Source organism: Chionomys nivalis, chromosome 11 (assembly GCF_950005125.1).
Source record: "Chionomys nivalis chromosome 11, mChiNiv1.1, whole genome shotgun sequence".
Classification (NCBI taxonomy): Eukaryota; Metazoa; Chordata; class Mammalia; order Rodentia; family Cricetidae; genus Chionomys; species Chionomys nivalis.
Window position 1 is genome coordinate 81,463,850 of NC_080096.1, and position 15,179 is coordinate 81,479,028.

At 50.8% G+C, this 15,179-nt stretch overlaps 1 protein-coding gene across 2 annotated transcripts; it reads left to right on the plus strand.

Annotated features, from left to right (window-relative positions):
- Positions 1-8,038: 8,038 nt before the first annotated feature.
- Kif12 (kinesin family member 12) lies at positions 8,039-14,851 on the plus strand. 2 transcript variants are annotated; one of them, XM_057785159.1, is made up of 19 exons: positions 8,039-8,064; positions 8,158-8,223; positions 8,312-8,390; positions 8,769-8,896; positions 8,986-9,061; positions 9,376-9,510; positions 9,636-9,771; positions 10,372-10,463; positions 10,644-10,800; positions 11,340-11,458; positions 11,547-11,651; positions 12,135-12,237; positions 12,304-12,394; positions 12,536-12,622; positions 12,912-12,996; positions 13,067-13,165; positions 14,136-14,239; positions 14,319-14,437; positions 14,692-14,851. In XM_057785159.1, the coding sequence occupies exons 1-19, from the start codon at positions 8,039-8,041 to the stop codon at positions 14,829-14,831; spliced, it is 1,947 nt and encodes a 648-aa protein (XP_057641142.1). In that variant the 3' UTR covers positions 14,832-14,851. The 2 variants fall into 2 exon arrangements, with proteins under 2 accessions (XP_057641142.1, XP_057641143.1); XM_057785160.1 differs by having other exon boundaries at positions 14,139-14,239.
- Positions 14,852-15,179: the final 328 nt, after the last annotated feature.

Sequence of the window (15,179 nt, forward strand, 5' to 3'; positions counted from 1 at the left end):
TCAGCAGAAGGAAGTGTGGATCAAACACACACAGGACTGGGGGAGTAGCTTGGTCATCACAGTGCTCACCTGGCATGTTTGAAGGGTTAAACCCAGTACCACTTAAAACCAGACATGGTAGGACAGGTCTGCCATCCCAACATTGGGGCATAGAGGCAGGAGGATCGAGAGTTCAGTGCCATCTTTCAATGCATAGTGACTTTGAGGCCAACCTGGGTACATGAGGAAGGGAGCCAGTGTGATGGTTCAGTGGGTGCTGGGGTACATAAGGAAGGGAGCCCGTGTGATGGTTCAGTGCCTGCCTCCAAACCAGAAGAGCTGGATTTGATCCCCGAGCCCATATGGCGGAAGGAGAGAGCCTATTCCTGCGAGCTCTCATCTGACCTCCTCAGGGATCCAGGGCTTGTCTCTAAGGTAAGCTTCGGGTATCCAAGGACAGCCTTGGGGGAAGTCTGCAGAGAGCAGGGGCAGAACATGAGTTCTGGTCCCCGCTGTACCACCTAGATGTTGAACAAGTTATTTAGCCTCACCGATGGAGACAGTGGCTATTTCAGTTAATTCACAGGAAATAGAAAAGCACCCTTGACTCTGAGTTCTCATCCTCCAAAACAGAAGTTTCCAGACACAGAGGTATCCTTGAGCAAGAATGGTCCAGCATACTGTTCAGTTAATGCCAGGGACACTCTTCCTGGTGAGTCTTTGACTCCCCCACTGTCTAGAGGGGCTCCTCACTACCAAAGCCTGGCTTCAGGGTGTCACCATTTCTTTGCCAGACGTTCATCCCTCCACCAAGCAGCTGGGGTTGGCAGGACTTGTTTAGGGTAGTGGAAGTGAACCCTGAACCCCCCCCCCAAGACCCTTGTCTGGTGGGAGCCTCACACAGCTGCTACAGTCCCCTAGGGAGGAGATTGGCCAGGGTGCCGATCTCCGCTTGAGGTCTTTGGGTTTTTCACACCACCCCAGCCTGCACCTCCTTCCACTTTCCATCGTAAAAATGTGGCCACAGTCACTTGTGTCCTGCTCCGGAGGGCATTGTGCAGTGAGTCCTATAACCAACACCTTTCTATGAGCAATCACAGCAAGTGGGAGCCTCTACCAGCAGGCCCTGCATGGTTCTGCTTTGCCTTGCTTGGCATGAGCACTGAAACGCCAGCAGTGTGAAGGGGAAACTCTGGGCAGCAGCAGAGGGAGCCCTAGACCGCACCACTTCTGTTCCCTGAGTCCACCACACGGAAGGGCCAGGACTAACCAAGAGCACTGATACACAACGTCCCTAAACCAAGCAGAGCCTGACCTCCTCCCTTTGCAGATGATTGGGTTGAGTTGAGAGGCCGGCTGGCCCCAGCAAAGAGAATGTCACCCATCTCTGGGAATATTTGAGAGCATTCTGTAGCAGGAGCTGATGATCTCCATGATAAATGAGTCCCAAAATGAATCCTTACATCATGAAGCTGAGGGTTTGTGGTTGGGGGAAGGGGGGCAGGGAGGGGAGAAGGGTCGTGGAGGGAGGCAGGACCTCCGGCTCTCCTAACCAGCCCTCTTGCCTCCTTTCTGGCTCCTTCCTTTCCTCTATCCACGGTCCCTGATTCTGGTCCCATACTGGCTCAGAGGCCATGTTCCTGTTCACCATCAGTGTCCCGTGCCCCAAGTCGCTGGGACTGAAGCTCCAAGAATGGCCTCTAACACAGTCTGATGAGTGACAGGAGCTCTCCGCGGGAAGACTTGCAGGGTACGGTCATCACCAACCAGGAGGGAGGTAGAGTTCTTGGCCAAGGTGGCAACATGGGGATACCAGCTTCGGAGGCCGGGACACAGGAAAAGCCAGTAGGTGAGATAGCCAAATGATATCAGGTCTCGGGCTAGACAGTTTAGAATTTACTCAGATACCAAGGGAACCAGCGTGGGATTTTTCCAGGGGAGCAGTGTTAGAGTTGTAGGAGGCAGGGATGTGGGCGGAGAAACCCCAGGTTGCTTGAATTTGTCCTGTCACTCACTCAAAGAGCCACCTTGAGCGTTCATTCCTCCTCAGTGCACGCGCTGAGGTAAAGGCTGCACAGGATTCAGCTGACAAAGCGTCTTTGTGGTCAGCCCCAAGGCCACGCTGGCACGGTGCTCTGCCGCCCTCTAGTGAGGGCTGGGGCTGTGCCCTGTGAGGACCAGTCACCACTCAGAATACCTCGCACTCCATCAAGGGAGCAAAGGCAGAGCCAGACCTAGCTGTGGATGGGCAGCGAGCCCCGCAGTCACGGGCCACCATGCCGGGAGGGCTTGCATTTTCAATTCTTTTGATGAATAAGTATGGCTGCAAAGGATGGCGCTGGTGGGGACATCAGGGAGGGTGATGGTGTGAGTGACTAGATGACCATCAGACCACTGCAGGTGAAGGTATTGGAGGTGATGGAGACGGTGCTGATGAAGGCACAAAACTGAAGGAGATGCGTGGGTAATGGAAATGATGACTAATGTAACTCTAAAGCTACTAGAATGTTCTTGGCAACATTTTTTGGTGGATGTGTGTATTTTTTGTTGGCACAGATTGAGTGTAATAGTGGGGTATGAATATGTTTAGCATTAGTGCATATCACCAAGCAGAAGCACTAAACACAGCGATGTTTCCACCCTGACCTGTAACATGTGAACATGCCACACATCATTACACGCAGGTCTATGTTCATTCTGAGGCGTGTACCGTGGCATCTTACCACTGTTTTCATAGTATGTGCAAATACTATGCATTCAATTTGTTTATTTTGTAGGTGTGTGTGTGTGTCATAGAAGTGTGCCGTATCACATCTGTGCACACATTTGAGAGTATGTATGTCTAGACTGAGTAGAGACCAGATTGAAGCCAGCAGGTTTCCTGTTTCTCACTTTCTTCCTCTGTGACAGGGTCTCTCACAGTCTGGAGCTAGGCTAGCCACCAGCATGCCTCAGCAACCCTCCCTCTCAGTCCCTAGCATTGGGGTTATAACTGAACATAGCCATACCCAGATTTTCTTCACATGTGTGCTGGAAATTTGAATTCATGTCTTCCTGCTTTGCATAGTCAACACCTGTTGAGCCAGCCTCCAAGTCCCACCTGGACATTTTATGTAAAGAATTTGAGTGCCCATGGTTTTGGTATGAGAGAGTGCCCTGAAACCGAGCTCCCAAGGACACTAAGAGACAACTTTACTAATTTGTGTCATGATCATGGAAGAAAGAGTTATTTTAACCACGAAATAATATGTTAAACATAGATTTTCCATAGATAATCTTCTTATTTTCAATTAAGAAGTATCCATTTATGCTTCCTCATTGCTCAGAGCTTTTATTTTTTAACTTGTGAATAATTGTTAAAATTTATAATTGTTTTCAGTATTTATTGGAATAATGCTTGGCATTTTTCTTGAGCTGTGTTAAACTACACTGGTTGATTTTCAAGCTTTATATTTTATATCATGCTGTGTTTGACTGATGACAATTCTTTGATGTAGGTGGGTCTTCTTTCAATGTGTTGCTTTCATTGGTTAATTAACAAAAAAAAAACTGCTTGGCCTGATAGGGCAGAGTTTAGATAGGCGGAGTAGACCTAACAGTATGCTGGGAAGAAGGGAAGTGAGGCAGACGCTATAGCTCTCCTCTCCAAGATTGACACAGGTTAAGATTCTTCCTGGTAAGCCACCACCTCGTGGTGCTACACAGATGATTAGAAATGGGTTAATTAAGATGTGAGAATTAGCCAGTAAGAGGCTAGAGCTAATGGGCCAAGCAGTGTTTAAAAGAATACAGTTTCCGTGTAATTATTTTGGGTAAAGCTAGCCGTGAGGGAGCTGGGAGGTGGGAAACAGCCCACAGCTCCATCAACAATTCTTTGGAATTTTAATATTTGTATTCATTAGAGTTAATACCTGCCATTTTCTTTTTGTCTGATGTCATTGTAAGGATTGGATATCATGGACTAATTCATTAAGGAAGGAAGGAAGGAAGGAAGGAAGGAAGGAAGGAAGGAAGGAAGGAAGGAAGGAAGGAAGGAAGGAAGGAGAAAGACTTGAAAGTGTACCCTTTGGCTCCAGGGCTGAGTTTGTGCAAACTGACTTTACTGCTTCTTCTGTGTTTAGAAGATTTCTCAGTGAGGGCCCCTGGATCAAGAGTTTCCCTTGTAGGGAGGTTTTCAATTGCAAATCCACAAATCAACAGATACACAATCACACAGATACGTGCCCATCTCTCCTAACAGTTTTACCAAGTGAGTGATGGGGCCAATTCCAGATTTATTAGCATAAAGGCATCGATAGAAGCATCTTAATTTTTAATGTCTATAATATCCATAGTGAAGTCCCCTTTTTGTTTCTGATGCTGGAATTTGGGGGGTTCTTCTCTCTCTGTATTAATTAGTTTAGTATTTATACGAGTTAATGGTCTCATTCAAAAGCTAACTTCTGCCTTTTTATCAAGATGGCATCTAAAGAAGAGGAGGAAGTGACCCCAGCCTCATTATTTTCACTTCCTGATCCTGGCAGGGAGAAGACAAGACACTGGTTGACCTGACTCCTCACTGCAGCGTTACTTATTAACAAACTGGGCTCGTCTAAATGGCCTGAAGAGGGTGTTCAATTCCCCAGAGCTAGAGTTATGGGCAGTGTTGAGAACCTGAACTGTGGTCCTCTGTGAGAGCAAAGACTAGCTTCTCCCTGCTTAGTCATCTCTCCAGCTCCCTCATTATTATTACTTTTTAAAAAGACAACCTTTGTCTTTGTTGGTATTTTGTGCTGTGTGTCAGCTATTCATTTTATTAACCCCTGTTCTTAGCCATGCCATTTCCTTCCTTCTTTTCCTCAGTTGACTCTGCTGTCTTTCCAGCTTCCTGAGCTGGAAACGGATGATTGGTTTTGTCTCCTTTCCTTTTTTGCATCTGTTTATTTATTTGTGTGTGCCACGGACTGTGTAGTCAGAGGACAGCTTATGAGAGTCTGTTCTCTCTTTCCACCTTAAGGGTCCCAAGCATTAAACTTGGTCTTCAGTCTTAGCCTCAAGTCCCTGCGCTCACCAAGGCATCTTCCTGGTTCAGATGAGTTATTTAAACAGGTTTTTAAAACCATAATTATGTATAGCAATATCATATATAAATTAATAACACTATAGTAATATGATTTGATATAAATTCAAACAATTTTATTTTTAGACAGGGTTTCATTATGTTGCCATAGCTGGCCTGGAACTTGCTATCTAAGATACAGAGATCTGCTTCCCTCTGCTTTCTGAGTGCCAGGATTAAAGGTCTACACCACCATGGCTAGTTTGACATTATTTTAAACAAAAGTGGGAGGGGGGTTCAGGTTAGAAAACCTCTCTTTTCCAGAACATTATTTTTTAATTCACTTTTTCTAAATGTGTCAATGTGACAAAAGTATTTGGTGACCTGTCATGTCTTGACACTAATGGTCAATGAAATTAAAAAGAAAACTCAGTGTTCAGAGTTATGGTCTCAAAGAGATAACATATCTTCAACTCTTTTGGATGCAAAAATGGTTCTTTATACTTCAAGAGACAGAAAGTGGAATTCACAGATCCACTCCAAAAACAGAACAAAAATCATGATGAGGGTAAAACTTGAAAAAATAGCTTTAGATGTTCTTTCATGATCAGTTTTTAACCTCTTGATTAGTTACACTGTGACTACAACACACTTTAAGAAGGGTTTATTTTGGCTCACAGTTTGAGGACACACAGTTCACCATGGAAAGTGACAGCAGAGGAAACTGAGATGAATGATCCCATTACATTTGTAAAGGGAGACTGCACGTTCATTTCCCAGCTGTGAAGACCCAAATAATCACACAGAAACTATATTAATTATAACACTGTTTGGCCAATAGCTTAGGAGTATTCCTAGCTAGGTTTTACATCTTAAATTAACCCATTTCTGTTAATCTGTGTATCATCACCAGGCTGTGGCCTGCTGGTAAGGTTCTGGCATCCTTCTCCTTCAGCAGCTACATGGTGCCCCTCTGATTCCTCCCACTCTCTCTATCTCTATTCAGATCTCCTACCTGGCTTTACTCTGCTAAGCCATTGGCCAAAACAGCTTTATTCATCAACCAGTAAAACCACACATATAGAAAAGGACATCCCATAGTCAGGAGGCAGAGACTCAAGTTCAGCCCACTTCCTCCTTCTAATTTAACCCAGGACCCCAGCCCATAGATGGTGTCACCAACGGTTAGATGGGAAGAACTCTCTTAATGTGGGTGGCACATTCCAGTGGCAGCACAGATATAAGCTTTCCTAAGGGAAAAACATTTTTCTTTTGGCTATTTGCCTTGCAGTCTTGCTGGCAAAGCTCATTCACTCTGTTCATGAGTGTATCTACGCTACTACTGCGACTTGTTGTTGCTGCTGCTGCTGCTACCAAGGCTGCCACCATTCTTCCCTCATATCCAAATCCAGCTTCTTCCTCCTTCCACCATGGGCTAGTGATAGTGGCTCTGCAGCATCCCTCCAGGCCTGCAGTGATGATAGTGGCTCCGCAGCATCCCTCCAGGCCTGCAGTGATGATAGTGGCTCCGCAGCATCCCTCCAGGCCTGCAGTGATGATAGTGGCTCTGCAGCATCCCTCCAGGCCTGCAGTGGCAGATTGGAGTGCTGAGACTTCCAGCCTCATACAGTGAGCATCCACTGTGTCTCAGCCTTGTTGTCAGAGGCTGCTCATTTGTTTCCGACCACCCAGACAACACAGAAACTGTACTAATTAAATCACTCCTTGGCCTATTAGTTTATACATATTTTAAGCTAGCTCTTATATTTTTAAATTAACCCATTTCTATCATTTTATATTTTATCATGAAGTTTGTGGCCTACAGGCAAGGTTCCAGCTAACAGCTCACGCCTTTCTCCTCTGGTAGCTACATGGCATCTCACTGACTTCTCCCAGCATTTAGTTTAGTTTTCTCACCTAGCTCTATTCTACCCTATCACAGACCAAATAGTTTCTTTATTCACTAACCAATAAAAGCAATATATATACAGAAGGACCTCCCACACCAAAGACTGCTAGCGTACCAGACTATGTCTTGTAAGCCAATCTACCCCTCTTTAATATATATGTATATATTCCTCCAATCATTTCTGTTCCGCTAGAGAACCCTGATGCATGCAACTATCTATGAGGTGGACTTGTCTATTTCTCCTCTGTGCTGAAGCCTGAACAAGTAGTTCAGAACTCCTAGTTCTCCGAGGAGTGCAGAGGATCACCCCTCGCCAGCCCTCCAAAGCATCTCCGCTTGCCACATCCCTGCACCTCCCCCTGCCTTCCTGAAGTGTGTGCTCCCCTTGAGCACCTGCCTGGCCTCTCACTCCATGCATGCTCAGCAGCAACAGGCAGGTCTACATAGGGCTGATCAGGCCTAGGGTCATCCTGGTGGCCAGAAAGTGCTGGCCCAGCCTGAGAATACTCATCGACATCCCTGCTGCCGGTGCTGCCCTGGTAAGCCAGACCAATGGGGTTACACACCACACTGGCTGAATTAGCTCTGGCCTGGCAGAGGCAGGTGCACCAATGTTTAACCAGATGCGGGGAAGCTGATGTCAGTTTAGCCTAGAGGCCTACCATCCAGGTTTTCTGTGGTCCTCTATTTCCTGGGCTTGGCACAGTGGTGTGTGTGTGAGGAGGGAGACTGAGCTATTGGGAGAGGGAGGGTGTGTGCCAAAAGAATCTACTTCTTTCTCTGGCTCTGTGGCCTTGGTTGAGTCCTTCCCACGGCTGATTTTGTCTCTCTTTGACAAAGAAGAATGGTCTGGGTGGTCCTTTTGATTCCACCAGAAGAGACTGGCAAAAGCAAGGGATCCTCAGACTCCAGAACCCCCTAGTTAGAATGTCCTGGCATGGGACTTCCCCACTCCATGGGGTGGGGTGGGTAAATCTTTAACTTGCTAGCAGGCTAGAGTCTTTCTGGATGACTGGTTGTGGGGGATTGGGAGGAGGATGTAAGGTGTGTGTGGAGAGTCCTGCTGTTGAAAAGGAGGGGATACAGGAAAAGAATCGTGTACAGAACAGGACATGGAGGAACGTGGGTCTCCTGATGGGTAAGCATATTCACGTGAGGTTTCGGAGCCCTTGAGGCTCGCCCAGAGGACAGAATGGAAGCACAGGGATGGCAACTCTTTTTGTGGCCACAGAGACCCAGCGCGGAGCCTGGAGCAGGGCCCAGAAGGACCGGAAACCCCCATTCAAGTGGTGCTCAGGTAAGGATGGATGGGCTAGGTAGCACTGGGCCAGGAAGGGACCAAAAGCACTAGCCGGATGGACCATCTGGTCTCTCCTGGATACTAGGGTGCGTCCCATGAGCACAGCAGAGTTGCACAGAGGGGACCAGAGTGCTCTACACTGTTCAGGGACCCGGACTCTGCAGGTGAGAAACCTTCCCCAACCTCTGCAAAGGAACCTGTGCAGGGGACCCTGGTGCCCAAATGGAGCAACATTGTCTTAGGATCCTTCTTTCCACAGATTGCCCCTCCTCTACGGAGTGCCCCGCCTTCCTTTTAATTGTCCCGCCTCCCCAGGGTGCCCTCTCCCACCCCAGAATGCCCTACTCCTCCTAGATACCCAGCTAATTTCAGAGTGTCCGCCTCTTCAAATGCCCCATCCCTACACAGTGCCTCACTCATCCCAGAGGGTCTGTCCCCTCCAAGGTGTCGCATCTACTCTAAAGACCCTTCCTTCCGAGTGCCCCGCCCTCCCGGGTGCCTGGCCCTGCACAGTGCCCGCCCGTATGCCATCCCCATTCCAGGTGAGCCCCCCAGGTGGGGGCCCCGACATGGCATTCCGCTTCGGTGCGGTACTGGATGGGGCGTGCACGCAGGAGGATGTGTTCAGAGCATGCGGGGTGAAGCGCCTGGGCGAGCTGGCGCTGCATGGGTGAGTGAGGCATGGGCTGCACCAGGAATGGGTCTCCGCACCTCGCCATCTCCGCCTCCCGTGGCCAGCCACGCCCTTGTCACCCGCAGTTTCTCCTGCACGGTCTTCACTTTTGGCCAGACAGGATCGGGCAAGACTTACACTCTGACAGGACCCCCTCCGCAGGTGAGTAACTGGTTTGAGCTCCGTTCACCCACTACCGTCGGCTTGTGGGCGGGACTACTGGGCGGAAGAGGGCGTGGTCAAATGAATTCCGCCCTATTGGTTTATTTACTTGGTGTCTGAGGAAGGGAAGGCGCCCAGGGTCTTGCAGAGTTTGGAACTTTCAGTTAATTTGTCTGTGGAGTGGCACTGATGAACTATTGACTGAGATTCTAATGACATTGTGTGTGGGGGGGGCGTCGTATCGCTTCTAGCAGTGCACTGCTAAGAGGATGGCCTTACTATGCTGCGGCAGCTCCTGCTGTTTTTGCCCCCAGGGGGAAGGGGTGCCCGTGCCCCCCAGCCTGACTGGCATTATGCAGAGGACCTTTGCCTGGCTCTTAGATCGTGTACATCACCTGGGTTTCCCTGTCACCCTCCGAGCTTCCTATCTGGAGATCTACAATGAGCAGGTAGGCGAATGATAGAAGAAGGTCATATATTCCAAGGACCAAGGATGCTAAGACGCAGAAGGGGAGGAGGGACCATTGTCAAAGGGCTGTGAGTGTCCAGAGCCTGCTTCTTCCTCCTCTCCCAGGTTCGGGACTTGCTGAGCCTGGGGTCTCCGCGGCCTCTGCCTGTTAGGTGGAGCAAGGCTCGAGGCTTCTATGTGGAGCAGCTTCGGGTGGTGGAGTTTGGCAGTCTGGAAGCCCTGATGGAGCTCCTGCAGATGGGTAGGCTGCTTCACGGAAACTTTGTGAGCAAGGATTCTTTAACTCCCTCTGAGGCGCCCTGGGGATCTGGGCTGCTGGAATTGGGACTTAATAAAAAACACTTGTGGCAGAGAAGGGCCAATCAAGCAGCAATTCCAAGATGTGGCAAAGGTGTCCACATTCTGGTTGCCTTGCCTCCAGATTGCCTGCCCATGCCTCTTGTTCAGTCCTCTTGATTCATGCCTTCCACTCCTGCAGAGCCTAAGGCAACGGGCCAGGACCCTTAGCCTAGCTTACCTATAAGATCCTACAGTTCCAGCCTTAGTTTCTCGTCTGAGCATTTACTGAGAACCCTTTTCTGGCAGACCTGGGGACTCAAACACTGGCCCTGGCCCTGCAATTCTACTTTCTGCTGAGCTCTGTTTGATTGCTTCCTTTCCACACAGCAGGAGAGGTGCTTCTCAGCATTCTGCTCTCTTCTTCCATACTCCTTCACCTGTTCGCACTCCCTCCCTAAGCCGGTCCTTTGTGCCTCTGTCTGAGAACCTCTCTGACATCCCGCTCCTGGGGGATGGATGGCCCATTCTTAGCTGGTACAGCTCCTGATGTCCCCTTCCCCAGGTCTCAGCCGCCGTCAGAGCTCCTCACATACCCTGAACCAGGCCTCCAGCAGAAGCCATGCTCTGCTCACGCTCTATGTCAGCCGCCCAACTGTGAGTGCCCAGCCTGGGAGAGGGCTGGGGAAAGGCTACCAGCAAAGATCTGTCTTTGCATATATAAACCAACTTGGATTTTCTGGGTGTATGGGGGGGGGGCGAAATTTGACCTTAAGACCTTGTGACTTTTGATGAAGACAATCTTCTCCAAATTCTCATCAAGCCCTGCTCCACCAGCCTCAGCAGGTACCCCCCGTGGACCCTGGAAAACCTCCTGTTGGGGGCAAGCTGTGCTTCGTAGACCTGGCAGGCAGTGAGAAGGTGGCAGCGACAGGCTCCCGAGGGCAGCTGATGCTTGAGGCCAATAGTATTAACCGCAGTCTGTTGGCACTGGGTAAGAACTGGGGCCTGCAGACCTGACTCCTGGGTCCCTTCTCTGCTCTGGATCCATTGCTGTACTAGGGAGACCATGGGTCTTGTAGTTACAGATGAGGGCTGGTGTTCAGGTATCAGGTCTGAGGCTAACTTTCCCCCTCTGGTTATCATTCTGAGGTCAGCAACATTACACATATACAATTGGAAGGCAAACACAGTAAGGAGAAAGGAATGGGTCTGTGTACCCAACTGCATGGCTGGTCCCCAATCCCTAGGGAACTGGCCTCAATACTTGCCTGTGGTGTGGGAGCTGCTGATGTCCCTTTTCAGTTAGTTATTTGTTAGAGGTCTCTTGAGTCTCTGTTGAATGTTGGACATTAGGTGGGCACCACATCCGTACCTCCAGAGAACTCAGTCTGCTGCTGGACACCAACGTGAAAAGTGACGAGTTGAGACTCTAGTTTCACTGGTCTGGCTGAGCTTCCTGCTTTGTAGCAGTCCAGCCAGACAACTTTGGGCACACAGTGCAATTTCTCTGGGTCTCCCTCTTCCCACCAGGCCACTGCATCTCCCTGCTGTTGGACCCACAGAGGAAGCAGAGCCACATTCCCTTCCGAGATAGCAAGCTCACCAAGTTGCTGGCAGACTCACTTGGGGGCCGTGGGGTCACCCTCATGGTATCTGATGGACAGGGGAGCTGGTAGAGGGGTTGGGCCCTGAGGAAGGGTTTCTTCCATAGACGCACTCAGGGGAGGTCCTCTCTAGGTTGCCTGCGTGTCTCCGTCAGCCCAGTGCCTTCCTGAGACTCTCAGCACCCTGCGATATGCAAGTCGAGCTCAGAGGGTCACCACCCGGCCACAGGGTCCCAAGGTGGGTGGGCAATAGCCAGAGCCTGAGTCATCATCCTGGTTGAAGTCTAGGACTGGATCAGAGTTGGAATTTGGGTGGGAATCCTGGGAATGATGTCATGATTGATGTCAGGGTCATAGTCAAGGGTCTGTGTCACAGAGTCTGGGCAAACCTAGGGCTAAAGACTAAGTTGGGTTGTCATCAGGATACATCCAGGATTTGATCTGGTTAGGTCTAATATGGGGTCTGATATGTGGTTAATTTGGGGAATCAAAATCTAAGCTAAGACTGGGCTAGAACTGAGTTTGGGCGTGGAATCAAGTCTGGTTCTGAGTCCCTTCAGGATGGCCCAGTGAGGACAAGGTGCAACCTGGGCCAGTACACAGAGCTGGCAAGTGAAGCAGGGGCTGGAGTTTGGGCTCCACAAATACCCCCAGGAAGCTCTTGTGCAGTGTACCAGCCTGTATCGTCATAAACAGTGACCCTGGGTTTCTTCCTTGGCAGTCCCCTGGAGCAAAACCCCCCCAGCAAGGAGCGGCTGAGCTTCTGCATCTCCAAGAGGAGAATCATCACTTACAGTCCCAGCTGGATCAAATGCGGACTAAGGGTATGAGCCCCCTGGGGGCCGGGAGGGGTGTGGGTAGCAGCACAGCAATGCCCTGCTTCTCCACAGCACCAGGGATCCATGGGGCCCGGGTGGCCTGGGCCCAGAGGAACCTCTATGGCATGCTGCAGGAGTTCATGCTGGAGAATGAGAGGCTTAGGTAAAGCAAGACAGGGCCAACCTTATCCCTACCCCGTTTTGTTCATCTACTTTGGCCAAGATACTACCTACTCATCCCTGTTTCTCTGCTCCCCTTGGTGGTGCTGGTCCTGCCTCCATCACCTGGGCCGACCCCTGACAGGAAGGAGATGAGACAGCTGCGGAGCAGTCGGGACCTGGCCTGGGCAGAGCAGCGTGTCCTGGCCCAGCAGGTCCATGAACTGGAGAGGTGAGTTAGCCATATGGAAGGCCGGGGGCGTGGAAACTGGCAGAGGGGACTTATGAAGTCAGTGTCAGGCTTCTGATTCTGAGCATTGCCTTGGCTTCTGCCTCTGTCACCCCCTGGCTGCCTGTGCCACCCTCAGCTAATCATTGGACCGTGAATTTACTGGGCCCCTCTTCTGGGAGGTGGGGTCTTGGCTTGGCCGCCTCATGGAGTTGTTTACGAATGAGCAGGTGAAGTCATACAGAGGTGTCAAGGTTGAGAATTGAGGCTCAGACCCCACTTTTCTTCCCAGGCACCTCCATTCTGCACCTGCCCTTCCCCAGCAGGGCTCTGCCCCCATGTGCCCCTGCTCCATGTGTCCAGCTGCCTCCTGCCGTGTGAGTCCCCGCTCACCCAGGGTTGTGGAGGACAAGATGGGATGTCATAGTCATATCAGCCCTCTTGCAGGCACGGCCACCCTTCTGCCCCTGCTTTCACCTCTGTCCTCTGTGCCGAGTATCCCTGGCCCACTGGGCCTGCCCACGGAGGGAGTGCCTTGTGCCACAGGTAGGAAAGACCAGGGTGAGCCTGGAGAACTGGAGATACTGGTGATTCCAGGGCTCTTGTCTGGGACGTGGGGGTGAAGTCTCCGTCTGGGTCTCTCTCTGCCCAGGGTGTGGAATGTCTGCTTGCCTGGCCTCGGGTCCTTCCTTCTTTAGAAGAGCACTGTCTCGCTCACCTACTGTTTCATTCACATATATTCATCTGTGTCTCCATTCCCTTCTTCACCCATTCACCCATGCCATCCGTGTCTCCATTCCCTTCTTCGCCCATTCACCCATGCCATCCGTGTCTCCATTCCCTTCTTCACCCATTCACCCATGCCATCCGTGTCTCCATTCACTTCTTCGCCCATTCACCCATGCCATCCGTGTCTCCATTCCCTTCTTCGCCCATTCACCCATGCCATCCGTGTCTCCATTCCCTTCTTCACCCATTCACCCATGCCATCCGTGTCTCCATTCACTTCTTCGCCCATTCACCCATGCCATCCGTGTCTCCATTCCCTTCTTCGCCCATTCACCCATGCCATCCGTGTCTCCATTCACTTCTTCGCCCATTCACCCATGCCATCCGTGTCTCCATTCCCTTCTTCGCCCATTCACCCATGCCATCCGTGTCTCCATTCACTTCTTCGCCCATTCACCCATGCCATCCGTGTCTCCATTCCCTTCTTCGCCCATTCACCCATGCCATCCGTGTCTCCATTCCCTTCTTCACCCATTCACCCATGCCTTCTGGACATCTCCCCGAGCCATCCTAAGCTTTGGGCCCACCTCTGTTTTGGTCTCTGCCTTCAAGGAGCTCCCAATACTGGAGACAGGCATTACAAGAACCACCTGTAGGCCACAGACTTCTCACACTGGCCTCTGTTCTTGGTATCCTGTGCTGCCGGCATAGCTGAGGTCAGCACTGGGGAAACGGTACCCAGACGTGAACGCCTGAGCTCACCCAGTACGGGCTTTGGTCTTTTCAGCAGGAGCTAGGGCCTGAGGCCCCAGGTTACATATCTCTTTCTGCACGGCCGCCACCCTCAGCACCTCCACCAAGCCCCGGCTCTTCCAAGCCCCCACGAGAGAGGTGGGTCAAACCTGGGGTACTGGAGTGGGAGAGAGAGGCCTGGAGACACTAGGTTCATTCTTCCTCCACATCCACCCAGGAGCCATAGTGACTGGACACAGACACAAGTCCTGGCAGAGATGCTGATAGGGGAGGAGGTGGTACCCTCTGCACCACCCATGCCCACTGGGTCCTCGAACATGTCACCCATGATAAGAGGTAAAAAAGTGGGGGTTGAGCACTTTATGGGCCATGGGCTTCCCATCTTGAACCAGGAAACGATGAGAAGTGATTTTGAAGGCCTTCCTGGTCCCAGCCTTTGAGTCTCCTGGCAGGGTCCTCTTTCTTAGTCATGACCTCTGCTGGAGCCTGGGACTTGGAGAGAGTGTTTGAGGCTTCCACAGAAGAACATGGCTCTCAGTAGCTTGGCAGGTGACTGGGGCACACAGGATTTGAGTTTCATTGCTCCTTAGGAGAATCTGGGATCCCGAACCTGACTCAGAAGCTGGACACTGTCACACACCAGATTAGCAACTCCCTGAACCTCGGCCAGAGTCAGTCACAGCCCAGCGACAGCATGCAGGGCCCTAGCCAGGGCCTCTCTCCTCCTTGAAGACTGCCAGACTGGCTCTGCCCACCAGGCCTGCATCTCTGTGTCTGTGAAGGGGAAAGACATGTTTCTGGGTAGAGCTGGGGAATTCATAGTTAGTAAGACCCCTCCCCCTGACCAGACCTTGAACCTGAGACTGGGTTCAGAAGACACTGGCAGTGGGTATGGGCATCTCAATAAAGCAAGAAATCAGCTGAAATCTAGTTGGTCTTGTGCTCTGGGTGGCCATCTAGGGGGTGTCACTTCCATGAGGACTGGAAGAGGCTGTAGGGCTGACAGCAAAACCCAAAGACTTCAGGGTGCTATAACCACATCCAGAGTTTGGGCATAGGGGAGCTACGGAAGGCTGTC